At 39.3% G+C, this 13,007-nt stretch overlaps 1 protein-coding gene across 25 annotated transcripts in view; it reads left to right on the top strand.

Annotated features, from left to right (window-relative positions):
• anks1b (ankyrin repeat and sterile alpha motif domain containing 1B) overlaps positions 1-13,007 on the top strand; it is an 823,124-nt gene that overhangs the window by 656,783 nt on the left and 153,334 nt on the right. For 24 of the 25 annotated variants that reach the window (XM_069908369.1, XM_069908373.1, XM_069908387.1 and 21 more), the window contains 2 exons: positions 2,465-2,563; positions 10,937-11,089. In XM_069908369.1, coding sequence (XP_069764470.1) covers positions 2,465-2,563; positions 10,937-11,089 — 252 coding nt within the window. Of the gene's footprint in view, positions 1-128; positions 252-2,464; positions 2,564-10,936; positions 11,090-13,007 lie in introns of those variants that run through there. The other variant, XM_069908384.1, reaches the window with a different exon arrangement.

Below are 13,007 nucleotides of genomic sequence, written 5' to 3' on the forward strand. Positions count from 1 at the left end.
ATTCTCCTCCTTTCAGATTCAGGCTACAATATTAACGTTGTCATTAATACTTTTATTTCTTTAATTCACCTAACGGTATCCAACATAGCGTTCATTGGACTATTGTTAAACAAGAAAATCTGCAGGTGCTGGAGTTAAGTGAAATGCACCAATATGCTGGGGAGACTCCGCAGGTCATTCAGCAACCACAGGAAATAAAAGGAAACCAATGTTTCAGATCTGAGCCCTTCATCAAAAATCAGGAAAAACAGGTAGATGCCTGAATAAAAATGTTGGGGGAGGAGGGGAAGGAACACAGGCCAAAAGGCAAAAGGCAATACATAGCTGGATACAAGTTGGAGGGTAAAAGATAAAGAAGTTGGTTACCTTTTTACTTCTTACGGCTACTGCATGACTGGCTGAGTTTCTTCAGCGCATTTGTGTATTGCATTAGTTAGACAGTGTCAGTTCTTGATTGGGAATTTCTGATATTCTGTATACATCCCAGTCCAGAAACTTCAGAACTGAACTGCTAAATTAAGCCAGAGGGAATGCTGCACTGTCATGCACGTCTTCATAAATCAAGGTCCTGTATGTTATACCTATTACAAGCCCAGAGGACCCCAAAACCCAGCAGCAATAGATACTCACCAACACAAATGGTCACTTAAACAAAAGTTGCTTTTAATTATCTTTAAACATGAATCACACTTTAACTTATCACTATTGACTTAACTAACCTAACTTAACCCCCTTCTCATTCTAAGTGCACGTGTATGTAATATGTGTGTAAATTCAGAAACGTTCTTTGGTTCACAGTCCAATCTCACTTCTCATTCCTCCAAGTTCACTGGTTGTAGGCAATTCTTATACTGTGCACAGAATTTAACATTTATAAAGTTCACCAGGCTTTGGTGCTTGAGATGTAAATGGTTACTGCTTAGGAAGGTTCTTGTCAGTTTTCAGAGATAGATTTGTTATTTGCTGGACACCCACAACTGATTCCTTTTTAATCAGCCACTTCAATGTCTTGCCAAAGAAACTTGTCTCCTCAGGATTCTTCCACATGATCACCTCTTTCTTTCAGGTCATCACAGAGTTCCTTTTTGTTTCCCTTATTCAAGTGAAACATTAGACAGCCAATCCTCTCCTTTTGCATGAACCACAAGGGCTTTGACCAGGCTGAACTAAGCACTCACAATCCATCTTCCATATGGGGTTTTCCACAAGCTTGCCAGCTTGTCCTGTTCCAGACCCAGCTGTTGCTGCTGACTGTAACACTGTAAAACTGATCTTCTCTCTCTCTCTCTCTCTCTCTCTCTCTCGCTCTCTCTGAGAGAAAACCTGTTTGACTCTCTCTGCTTGCAAAACCACATGACCCTCCGAGAATAGTAAGTTCCACTCCAGACAGTCTTTTGTAAACAACAATCCATTAGTGAAGTCTTTTGGGCACTCTCCAAAGCTTTTGCAAAGGCTCTTGGTACCGACATGTCTAGCATGAGCAGAGCTCCAGTATCTTAAATAAGATCTGTTTTAAAGTATTTGTATGTGACCTCCACTAAAAAATCTGCCCCAATTTATCTTGCAAAAACATATCCATATACAATACAAACACAACATAATCTGTCACATACAAATAAAGAATCCTGTAATACTATTTCATGGTGGGGTAAGGATTTTAATTTTTAATTTTGTGCATAATATTTAACATCACTGAAAATATGGCACACCTGTGCACAAGTTACAGTAGCTGGCATATTTACTGTTATAGCTATGTTTCCAAAGTAATTCATTGGCTCTGATGTTCTTGGGTCATTCAGATGCTGTGAGAAGGGAGTTATATCCATACCTTTTTTTCATTCATTGACCTTTCAAATAAAATTTACATCTCATAATATCCAATTTGATCAGTTTTGAAACATTCAAAACTGAAACATGAATGATAATTGAACAGAAACTGAAAACTGTCTTGTTAGATGTGGAAATTATTCTGCAAAATGAAATGTCTTCACCATCTAGCTTTTTAATTTTTTTGCCAAATATGTATAAAGGCTCTTCTGGGATTGAGATTGCATAATCCTAAAAGGAACTTGTGTTTATAGAATGGAACACCAGTGGTGGTGGGGGGGGGGGATAGATGGTTGTGACATGCTGCGCACAAATGACCAAACTTGTTAACCTTGAGGAGCTGACTGTTCGAGGGTAAAAGTATCTTCCTTTCTTTGTACAGAATCAATAAGGTCTAGGAAAAACTCACTCTTGACATCCACTTCCTTTATTTTGTTTACCATAGTTGTCATTCTACTATTCTTTATTCCATTGACATCCAAGTAAGTGAACATCAAAGGTGTTTCACAGCACAGCATAGAAGGTTACTATTCACCTGCTATTTACTGTGGAATCCATCGCTATGCAGTTTTGGATCAGACAAGAGCAATCACAATTTGTCAGAGGGAATTACTTAATTTTTTTTCTCTTTTTCCAGGGGAGCAATGTTGTGGAAGACCAAGATTTGTTGGAAATCGGCATCCTGAACTCTTCGCACAGACAACGAATTTTGCAGGCTGTTCGTGGGCTTCCTCGAGTAAGTTGAAATTGTTGCTTTAAATCATGAGGAAATATTTCACCATGAAGCTAAAGTTTAAATTTATTTCAGAGTACATTCATGAAATCACATACATAATCACATACATAAGAAGTGAGAATAGGCAAAAAAAAACAGTTCATCACAGACTTGAAGGGCCAACGCGGCCTGTTTCTGTGCTGTCGTGTTTTATGGTTCTGTAAGAGCTTAGGAAATAGGAATAAGAGTAGGCCATCCAGCTGATTAAGCCGGCTCCACCATTTAATGAGGTCACATCTGATCTGATGATATACTCATCTCCACCTATCTGCTTTTTTCCCGTATTCCTTAATGACCCTACTATGTAAAAATCTATCCAACCTTGTCTTAAATATATTTATTGAGGTAGCCTCCACTGCTTCAATGGGCAGCAGATTGACCTCCCTCTGGGAAAAGCAATTCCTCCTCCTCCTCATCATCCTAAATCTACTACCCTGAATTTTGAGGCTATGTCTCCTTCTTCTACTCTCCCCTAACAATAGTAACAACTTAGCTACCTCTATCTTATCTATTCCTTTAATAATTTTATATGTTTCTATCAGATCCCTTCTCATTCTTCTAAATTCCAGTGAGCATAGACCCAGTCGACTCAATCTCTCCTCATAGGCTAACCCCTTCATCTCTAGGATCAACCTGGTGGATCTCCTCTTCACTGCCTCCAAAGCCATTACATCCTTCCGCAAGTAAGAAGGCCAGAACTGCACGCAGAACTCCGGATGTGGCCTCACCCCAGTACCTTATACAGTTGCACCATAACTTTCTCCTGCTCATAACTTTCCTCCAGCAATGAAGGCAAAAGCAACCCTGCGATTCTTTTTCCTGTGGGTCAGGCAGAACTTATCAGTAACTGTAAACTGACTCAAGAGAAAAAAGAGAGAAATGTAAACAAACTGCCTGTGAACTACAAAAAATAATAATTAATTAATAATGTGCAAAGTAAGTCTTCAAATGAGTCTCTGACTGAATCTGTTGATGAAGAACCTAATGGTGGAGCAGTAGCAACTCTTCCTGAACCTGGTGGTACGAGTCTTGTGGCACCTGTGCCACTTTCCTGATCATAGCAGCGAGCACAGGGAATATCATGGGTGGTGTGGATCCTTGATGATTTCTGCTGTTCTCTGATGGCAGCGATCCATGTAGATTTTATAAATGGTGGGAGTATTTTCCTCTCTCCTTAATTCAGGAGCCCAACTGAGGTGGCACAGTTGACATAGTGGGTGGCATGATCGGCACAGTGGGATGGCACTGTTGGCATATTGGCTAGCACAGTGCCAGCGATTGGGGTTCGAATCCCATGCTGTCTGTAAGAAGTTTGTATGTTCTCCTCGTGTCTGCGTAGACTTTGCCCAGGGGATTGAGTTTCCTCCCACCATTCAAAACGGGGTGTAGGTTAATTGGGTGTATACGTGGGCTGAGATGGCCTGTTACTGTGCTGTATGTCTAAATTTACATTGAACTTTAATAATGTATGGAGAAGGCAGATAACCTCCCAATTTGCCTCACAATGAACAACAAATTGTACAGGTACACGATCCTTTATCCGGACATCTAAAATCCGGAAAGCTCCAAAATCTAGCAAATGGGGACCAGTGATCGGGGAAGGCGGCTGAGGGGCAGGTGGTTGGGGGAGGGGGCCGGCAGTCGGGGGACCGTGGTTGGAGGAGACTGCCGGGTGGCCGAGGGACCGGCGGTCGGGTGAGACTGCCGGGCGATCGGGAGAGGCTGTCAGGGGAGACTGCCAGGCGGCCGGGGGAGACTGCTGGGCGGTCGGGGGTGACGTCTGGGCAACTGGAAGGAGGTGGGGGTGGAGAAGGCAGCACAATTCGGGTGGGCTTTCCAAAATCCAGAAAAATCCGAAATTCGGAACACACTGCTCCCCAAGGGTTCCGGATAAAGGATCGTGTACCTGTATTATCTTTCTAATTGCTTAATTTACCTACATACTCACCTTTTGCAAATTCAAAGCACCCAGATTCCTGACCATCGTAGAACTCCATTGTTTAAATAATATGCTATTTATTGATGCTTCCTGCCAAAATGAACTATTGCATATTTTTATTCATTATGTTCCATTTGTTAGATTTTTGCCTGCACACTTAATGTTCCTTTATAGTCTCTTCATTTTCTTTTCTAAACTTACTTTAGTACTCATATTTGTGACATCAGCAAATATACCTTTGGTGACACCAATCAAATTATTATAAATTGCAACAAATTGAACCCCAGCACTGTTCCATTTGTTGCACTGCTCGTTACATCATGTCAACCAGAGAAAAGGACCCACATAAGCTACTCTCTGTTTTTGCTTGCCATCCCACCTTCTGTACCAGTGCATTACCTCCCACACAGTGAACATTAATTTTCTGCAGTAACCTTGGTCATAGTATTTCATTAAATTCTGGAAATCTCTGTCATCGTACATGTTGATTTCTTAGAGAATCCCAGTAAATTGGTCATGCCTGTTATCCATTTCCCAAAACTCTGTTGACTTGGCTTGATTGTTTTAAATGTTTTCAAATATCCTGCTTTGATTTTTTTCAATGTTATCATCAAACTTTTTCCTTCTGATAAGACATTGAGCAACAAGACTGTCTACTTTTCTTTTTTGAATTAAAAGTTACATTTGATATTTTGTAATCGAATGAAACTTCACCCAAATCAAGCCACTTCTTTTGAGATTGCTGCCTTGGGACTTGTTCACTTATAAATCTTTATTAATTTTGTCAATCAAATTCCATTGTGGTTGTAATTTTCCTTAATCCCTCCCTCTCTTCCAATGTCTTATTTCTGGGATTCACTTCAATCCTCCATAGAGAGGACCTATCATCTTTATTTTCATCTTTATTTTCCATTATTAATTTTTGAGACTCAATTTCTAGAGGACTAATGCTCACTCAGTTTATTTTTTTAAGCATAAATGGAAATTCTTACCACTTGTTTTATGTTTCACTATAGTTTTATATTGTACTATAATCCTTTCTTTCCTATGAACTGACTATCATTTATTCCTGTTTTTTTTAATCTTCAGTCCAATCATCTGATTTGCCACTTGCTTTTGCAATATATACTTTCTAAATTAAACTGAAAACCATAAGTTTTAAATTTTCAAAATTCCCAAATTTCGGAAAAGATGCAATATCTTGGATTCTATCGGGTATCAGGGCTTGAAATGCTTTTCTAATCTTTGTCACATATGCAGAAAATGCAGTTTATGTAATCTAAATGTCTCATTTCTAGTTCAGTTAATTGAATTAATCTATTACAAAAGAATAAGTAATATTATAATCAAACACACTTTCTACTAATGGAAATACCTATCCATTGTGGTCAACTACAAAACAGTGAAGAATAATTATTTTCTCAAATGTTCATGACTTACTTTGCCTTCATGAAGTACAAATCAGATCTCATCTAAGGCAATGCATCAATTCAGTTTTCCACTATTAGAAGGATATCAAGACGTGAGATTAGGTCCACTATTATGTGGTACTAGGTAGGGATAAATGAGCTGAATTAAGAAAAGGAACCAGAGAGACCAAAGTTGTTCCTAAATTGGTAAAAAGTTAAGAAAAGTTGATATGTTTAAAACTGTGAACATTTTTGAAAGGACAATAATGAGAATTTGTTTCCAGTGACTAAGGTTCAGTAAAATGTGGTCCCAAAATGTTTGCCCAAGGAACCAGAAATTAATTTTGAGCAAATGTTATTTTGGGCATCCTTTGTTCCACCCTGTGATATATTGGGTTGTGTCTACATTTTGCAGGGTTTTCTAATCAGAGGTATTGGTACTCCATACCAGGCCACGATGCAGGTGTTCAACACACTTTCAATACACATCTATAGAACTTTACCAAGGTTTCTGATGTCATATCGAATTTCCGCAAATTCTGGACGTGGCTCTGATGTGCTTTCTGCACGATGACATTATTTTGTTGGGTCCAGGAAGGGTCTTCTGAGATCGTGACTCCCAGGAATTTAAATTAGCTCACCCTCTCCATCTCTAATCCCCCACTGATCACTGAATCATACTTCAACACCAAGCTTCTTGAAACACTTAATCACCGTGGATGCGAGTTACCAAATGGTTGGTCGTCATTTAGGCAGGTTACTACACTCTTCTTGGGCACTGGTACTATTGAGGCCTGTTTGAAACAGGTGGGTACCACGCCCCATCAGAATGAGATGTTAAAGATATCCACATGAATACATTGGCAAGTTAGTCGGCACAGGTTTTCAGTTCTCAGCCAGGTATCGTCTAGACCAGATGCTTTCCTTGGATTCAGTTTCCTGAAGGCAGCCGGCATGTATTCTTCAGATACTGACAGTAGAGGATCATCAAGGGACATGGGAGTGTGCATTAGTTCTTCCCTGTTCTAGTGGTCAAATTGGGCATAGAAGGGATTGAGCTCATCTGGGAGTGAAGCTTTGCTGTCTCCATTTGCACTGGATTTGGTTTTGTAAAAGATTATGTCATTGAATGTTATGGACTTGTGCATTTAACCTATTAAGTGAAACCTCCCTTTTCAGTGACCTGTTTCAATAGAATGTACACGAGCAAAGTTATTGTTGGCAACAAAGTTCAAACTGAAATGTGGCCACAATCAATAGGAACTAATTAACACTTTAAACAATATCCAAAATAAACACATTGTTCCATACCACGTCATTCAATAGACATTTTGGTGGAATAGAAACACATTTAAGAATAACGATGATTTAAACATATTTACTCTTTCTTATTGCATTTCAATAAAGAAACAGTTGCTTTTTGTTCTAATATGTCTTTTTGAAACATACTGTTACAAGTCCAGAGGACCCCAAACCTAGCAGCAATAGAAATTCACCAAGACAAATGGTTACTTAAATAAAAGTTGCTTTAATTTTCTGTAAACATAAGAGCAGGATCAAACTTTAACTTATTACTATTAATCCCCTTCTAATTCTAAGCACTCGTGTATGTTATGTGCATATGTTCAGGAAAGTTCTTTGATTCATAGTCATAGTCCAATCTTACTTCTCAGTCCTCCAAGTTCACCAATATCAGGCAATTCTTATACTGTGCACAGAATTTAACATTTATGAATTTGCACCTAGTGCTTAAAGGTAAATGGTTACCGCTCATGAAGGTTCTTGTTGGTTTCAGAGAGATTTGTTGTTCATTGGACATACACAAACTGATTCCCTCTGATAAGCCACTTCAATGTCTTGCCGAAGAAACTTGCCCCATCGTGCATTTTCCAAATGATAACCTCTTCTTCCAGCTCACCATAGAGTTCATCTTGCTTCCCTTATTTCAGGAGATACACTCTAGCCAGCCATTTCCTTTTGTAAGGACTTACAAGGGTTTTGAACAGGCTGAACTCTGAACTCACACCCTGTCTTCAAAATGGGGTTTTCAACAAGCTGCCAGCTTGTCATGTTGTAGCCTCCCAAAAGCTACTGCAGAACACAGTTTTTTTTTTTCTCTCTCTCAAAGATAAATCCTGTTTGCTTTCCTCTCACTCTCTCTGCTTGTAAAAACCAAAATCCTTTGCAGGGCTCCAAACCCAATCTTTGAGAGATCTTTATCAGCACTTGAGCCCAGACTCTTCCACTTGCACATGCTTTTTGAAATTCCTTCCAAAACAATTTCATTGTCTTTTTCAAGGCATTCGGAGCCTGTATGTCTGGTTTAAGAAAAGCTCTTGCATTTTAAATGAAATCTCTTTTGTGAACGGTTTGTTTGTGAAGTGACCTACACTAAACCTCCACAATCTATCTCTTTTAAAAACATTTATATATGATATACACCATACAATTCATATCAGAATAGTGTAGCTGTCAAACCAATACAATTACCAATGGTATTTGAGATACCATTTGTTTTCCTTTAATCATTGATTTTCATGTTATAATGGAGAGAACTTGGCTGCCACATGGTGGCGCTGCTGGGCTCCTATTCAGAGGACATATTGCATGCCAATCAAGGCCAGACACCCCAAGCCATCAAAGTGATTGGCTCATTCAAATTAACCAGGTACTGGGCTTCAGGCAGCTTGCCTGAACTTAGCCCTGACCGTCATCTAATTGGGCCAGGTGAATCACCTGGGGTGGCCCTTGCCAAACCCCTGAACTTGGCTTTGAGCCATTGGTCACAGCTGCCAACGGGACCCAGCCTACCCCTGAGTGATTAGCCTCCCAATACCTGCTGCCGGATTATAAAGGACAATGCTTTCCTTTGCTCTCTCTCTTGACTCCTTGTAGCCAATATCGCCTTCTGTATTGGGTTAGGATGAGTCCCAAGGCCAGTTAGTTAGAGCCATGTCCATACAGGTCAAGGGGTCAGAGCACGTAGTGCTACCTTGATCTGATTGTTTACTGTGTGTGTATTTGTGCCATTCCTAAGTTTTGTCAGTTTTCCCTCGTTACCCACAGTGCATATTCATCCCCTTGCGAACTGTGTGTTTAAGTTAATTTAGCATTTAGATTACGTTGTTTCCTCTGCATCTCTTGAGAATAAACTTGTGCTTTGTACCTCGATCTTGGTCTGGTTCTTAACCTGTGGGACCCACACGAACCTTCAGCTATAACACATATGCATTGTCAAACCTCAGACTTTGAATTTATCAAACCAATACTATAAATTCATTCACTTTGGTTACAAATGGATTGAAATCTATTTTTAACCATGTACGATTTTTTTTTCTGTTGTTCTGTCTCCAAGTTTTAAGCTGTGAACATGTAAAAAGTATTTGAATTCAAAAGGTATTTTTGGAGGAAAATGTTCAGAAAAGAGAAAAAATGTACAAGGAATTAAAACAAATTTAGAAAATGGACAGGCAAATGGGAAATTAAGCAGAAGGGTGACTTTTGCTTGGTTATTTTATAAGCCACAGTAACTTGCATGATAATGTTCATTTTGTATTGATCATGAGTATTAAACTTCTCGTTAAGTTTATTGTCATCTGATTGTACAAGTACAACCTGACAAAACACCATTTTCAGTGCAGTGCATGCAGACACACATCCTGACAACAATACATACTGTATGCAGGACAACTATTTCATCTATACAAATAAATATTGCTTTGTATATATAAGAGTCTCAGATTGTTAGTGTGATCAGTTCCTTTGGTCGTTCACCATTCTCACTGCCTGTGGGAAGAAGCTGTTTCTCAGCCTGGTGGGGCTGGCTCTGATCCTCCTGTATCTCTTCCCCAACAGGAGCAGCTGAAAAATGCTGTGTGTGGGGTAGAAGGGCTCCTCAATGATTTTGAATTCTTTTGAATATATGAAAGATTATGACTTTATTTTTTTAAATATAAGAAAATTAGTTTAAAATATTCACGTCCAAGTGGCTATCATTTTCTAAAATCTTGTAAAGTCAATCTAAGGTTAAGTTTTATCTAAGGGTAATAGTGTTTCAGAAGACAATTAGTTTACTTGCTTGTTAACAATTGAGTAAAAGGCTGATCAGAAGCAAATTATTTTCTTGCTGTAATATTTTGATTAGATACATTACCAGATAAAATAATGCCGATGCTTAATTTTGAAAATGTTCTGAATACACCAGTTCATGACATTTTTTTGCATTTGCTTGTGTGGAGTGAGACATCCAGAAATATATTTAAGCTACTTAGAAATCTCAACCGGCAATACAAATTTCTCACTAAAATTTTGCATGATTGAAAAATGTAAGAAGACAAAATTTGTTTTCATTGCATTGTGTTTCGGAATTGGGACGTCACACTACAATTGTACAAGTTGGTGGTGAAGCCACATTTAGAGTACAGTACTATTAGCAATTATGATCACCCAGCTATAGGATAGATGTCATTATACTGGAAAGGGTGCAGAAAAAACTCACAAGAATGTTACCAGGACAGGTAGGCTTGGTGGGCTGGAACATTTGTCCCTGGAGCTTAGGAGACTGAGGGGGTGATCTATGAAAGGATATAAAATTATGAGGGGCATAGTTGAGGAAAATTGTCTCCCCCCACCCCCGAGATGGTATTCTAAAACTAGAGAGCATAGATTTAAGGTGACAAATGAAAAGGGGCTTGAGTGATTTTTTTTCACACAGAGGATGGTGACAGTGTGGAAGCAGCTGTCAGAGGTAACGGTAGAGGTAAGCAAAATTACAATGTTTAAAAGACATTTAAACAGGTACATGACAAGGAAAGGTTCAGAGGAATATAGGTGTTTGTCCATGCAGATATAATTTTATCATGTTGTATTTTTCTAGTATTTCAAACATGATATGAGATGATAATTGATATTTGGGGCATGGTAAAAGAACAAGTTCACTGCCCATAATTTTATGCAACTCTCATACATTTTCCTTTTTTATTTCAGGTGAAAATCATTGGATATGACACAAACAGTCCAACATCGGTGGCAGATTGGTTAGATTCTTTAGAACTGAATGATTACATCAAGACCTTTCTGGCAAATGGTTATACGTCAATGGATCTTGTGAAAAAGCTGTGGGAAATTGAACTCATTAATGTAAGTTCATGATTCATGTAATATCTTAAAAATAAAATATTAGTGTTAAAGATATTTAAATTCAGAAGGGTGTTACAGCATAACCTAGTGCCTTGCTGAGGAAGTAGAATTGAGATAAAAAGGCAAGTCTGCATAAATCACTTATCTCGAGTGCATCTTATCTTGACAGTAGTGGTTGGTATTACAACTGAATTAGATTAATTCATCAGTGCCTTTCCAGCTAAACATTGGCCACAGCTTTCATTCTGTGGTTGAAGTTGCCACATTTTCAAGGAACTGTTTTCTGTTATTTAGAGATTAGAGTTTTTGCGGGAAAATGATTAAATAATAAACTCTGATCGTGGATTTGATACTTTCTGTCATTGGCAATGGACTTGTTAGCATATTTATTAAGCATACAAATGTAGTGCAATTTCATCTCACAAATCTTTTTACCATCTTCAGGATTTAGATTTGGTTTTGATTGATAAATATTTTGACTAGAATTATTTGATACTGTGAGACCATTCAGTTGTTAGAAATTTTACTGGTTCCTTATAACTTGCTTTTAATTTAAAAATTATGTTCAGTTAATTATAATTGTGCAGTATAATTGAAATGGTTTTAAAGGAAATAGTTCCTTGCTGGTCCTTTTGTGCATCTGGTGCTTGAAGATCAGGACTGCGGGTCCAAAGCCTAGCCCCTCTAGATAACTTTACAAGAGCATGAAACATAAAAGTCTGCAGATGCTCTGATCGTAGTAAAAACGCAATGCCAAAGAAACTCAGCAGGTCAGACAACATACTTTATATGGTCAAGCAATAGATGCAAAACTGACATTTTGGGACTTAGCTCCACCCCCCCCCCCCCCCCCAACACCCTCCCTCTTGTGCCGATTGTCCCAAATCCACCTAACATCTGTAGAACTCTGCTCCTCCCCTGCCCCTCCCTCCGCCATTTTATTCAGACTCCTGTCTACATGTTGATCATACCTTGATGAAGGGATTAGTCCCAAAGCGTTGGTTATATACATATTTATTTTTATTATATAAAGTTTGCAATGGAGAGCTTCGCTAGGATTCTACTAAATAGAATAATACCTAGTGTCGCCGAGAATATTCTCCCAGAATCACAGTGCGACTTTCGCGCAAACAGAGGAACTACTGACATGGTCTTTGCCCTCAGACAGCTCCAAGAAAAGTGCAGAGAACAAAACAAAGGACTCTACATCACCTTTGTTGACCTCACCAAAGCCTTCGACACCGTGAGCAGGAAAGGGCTTTGGCAAATACTAGAGCGCATCGGATGTCCCCCAAAGTTCCTCAACGTGATTATCCAACTGCACGAAAACCAACAAGGTCGGGTCAGATACAGCAATGAGCTCTCTGAACCCTTCTCCATTAACAATGGCGTGAAGCAAGGCTGTGTTCTCGCACCAACCCTCTTTTCAATCTTCTTCAGCATGATGCTGAACCAAGCCATGAAAGACCTCAACAGTGAAGACGCTGTTTACATCCGGTACCGCACGGATGGCAGTCTCTTCAATCTGAGGCGCCTGCAAACTCACACCAAGACACAAGAGAAACTTGTCCGTGAACTACTCTTTGCAGACGATGCCGCTTTAGTTGCCCATTCAGAGCCAGCTCTTCAGCGCTTGACGTCCTGCTTTGCGGAAACTGCCAAAATGTTTGGCCTGGAAGTCAGCCTGAAGAAAACTGAGGTCCTCCATCAGCCAGCTCCCCACCATGACTACCAGCCCCCCCACATCTCCATCGGGCACACAAAACTCAAAACGGTCATCCAGTTTACCTATCTCGGCTGCACCATTTCATCAGATGCAAGGATCGACAATGAGATAGACAACAGACTCGCCAAGGCAAATAGCGCCTTTGGAAGACTACACAAAAGAGTCTGGAAAAACAACCAACTGAAAAACCTC

Source organism: Narcine bancroftii, chromosome 13 (assembly GCF_036971445.1).
Source record: "Narcine bancroftii isolate sNarBan1 chromosome 13, sNarBan1.hap1, whole genome shotgun sequence".
Taxonomy (NCBI): domain Eukaryota; kingdom Metazoa; phylum Chordata; class Chondrichthyes; order Torpediniformes; family Narcinidae; genus Narcine; species Narcine bancroftii.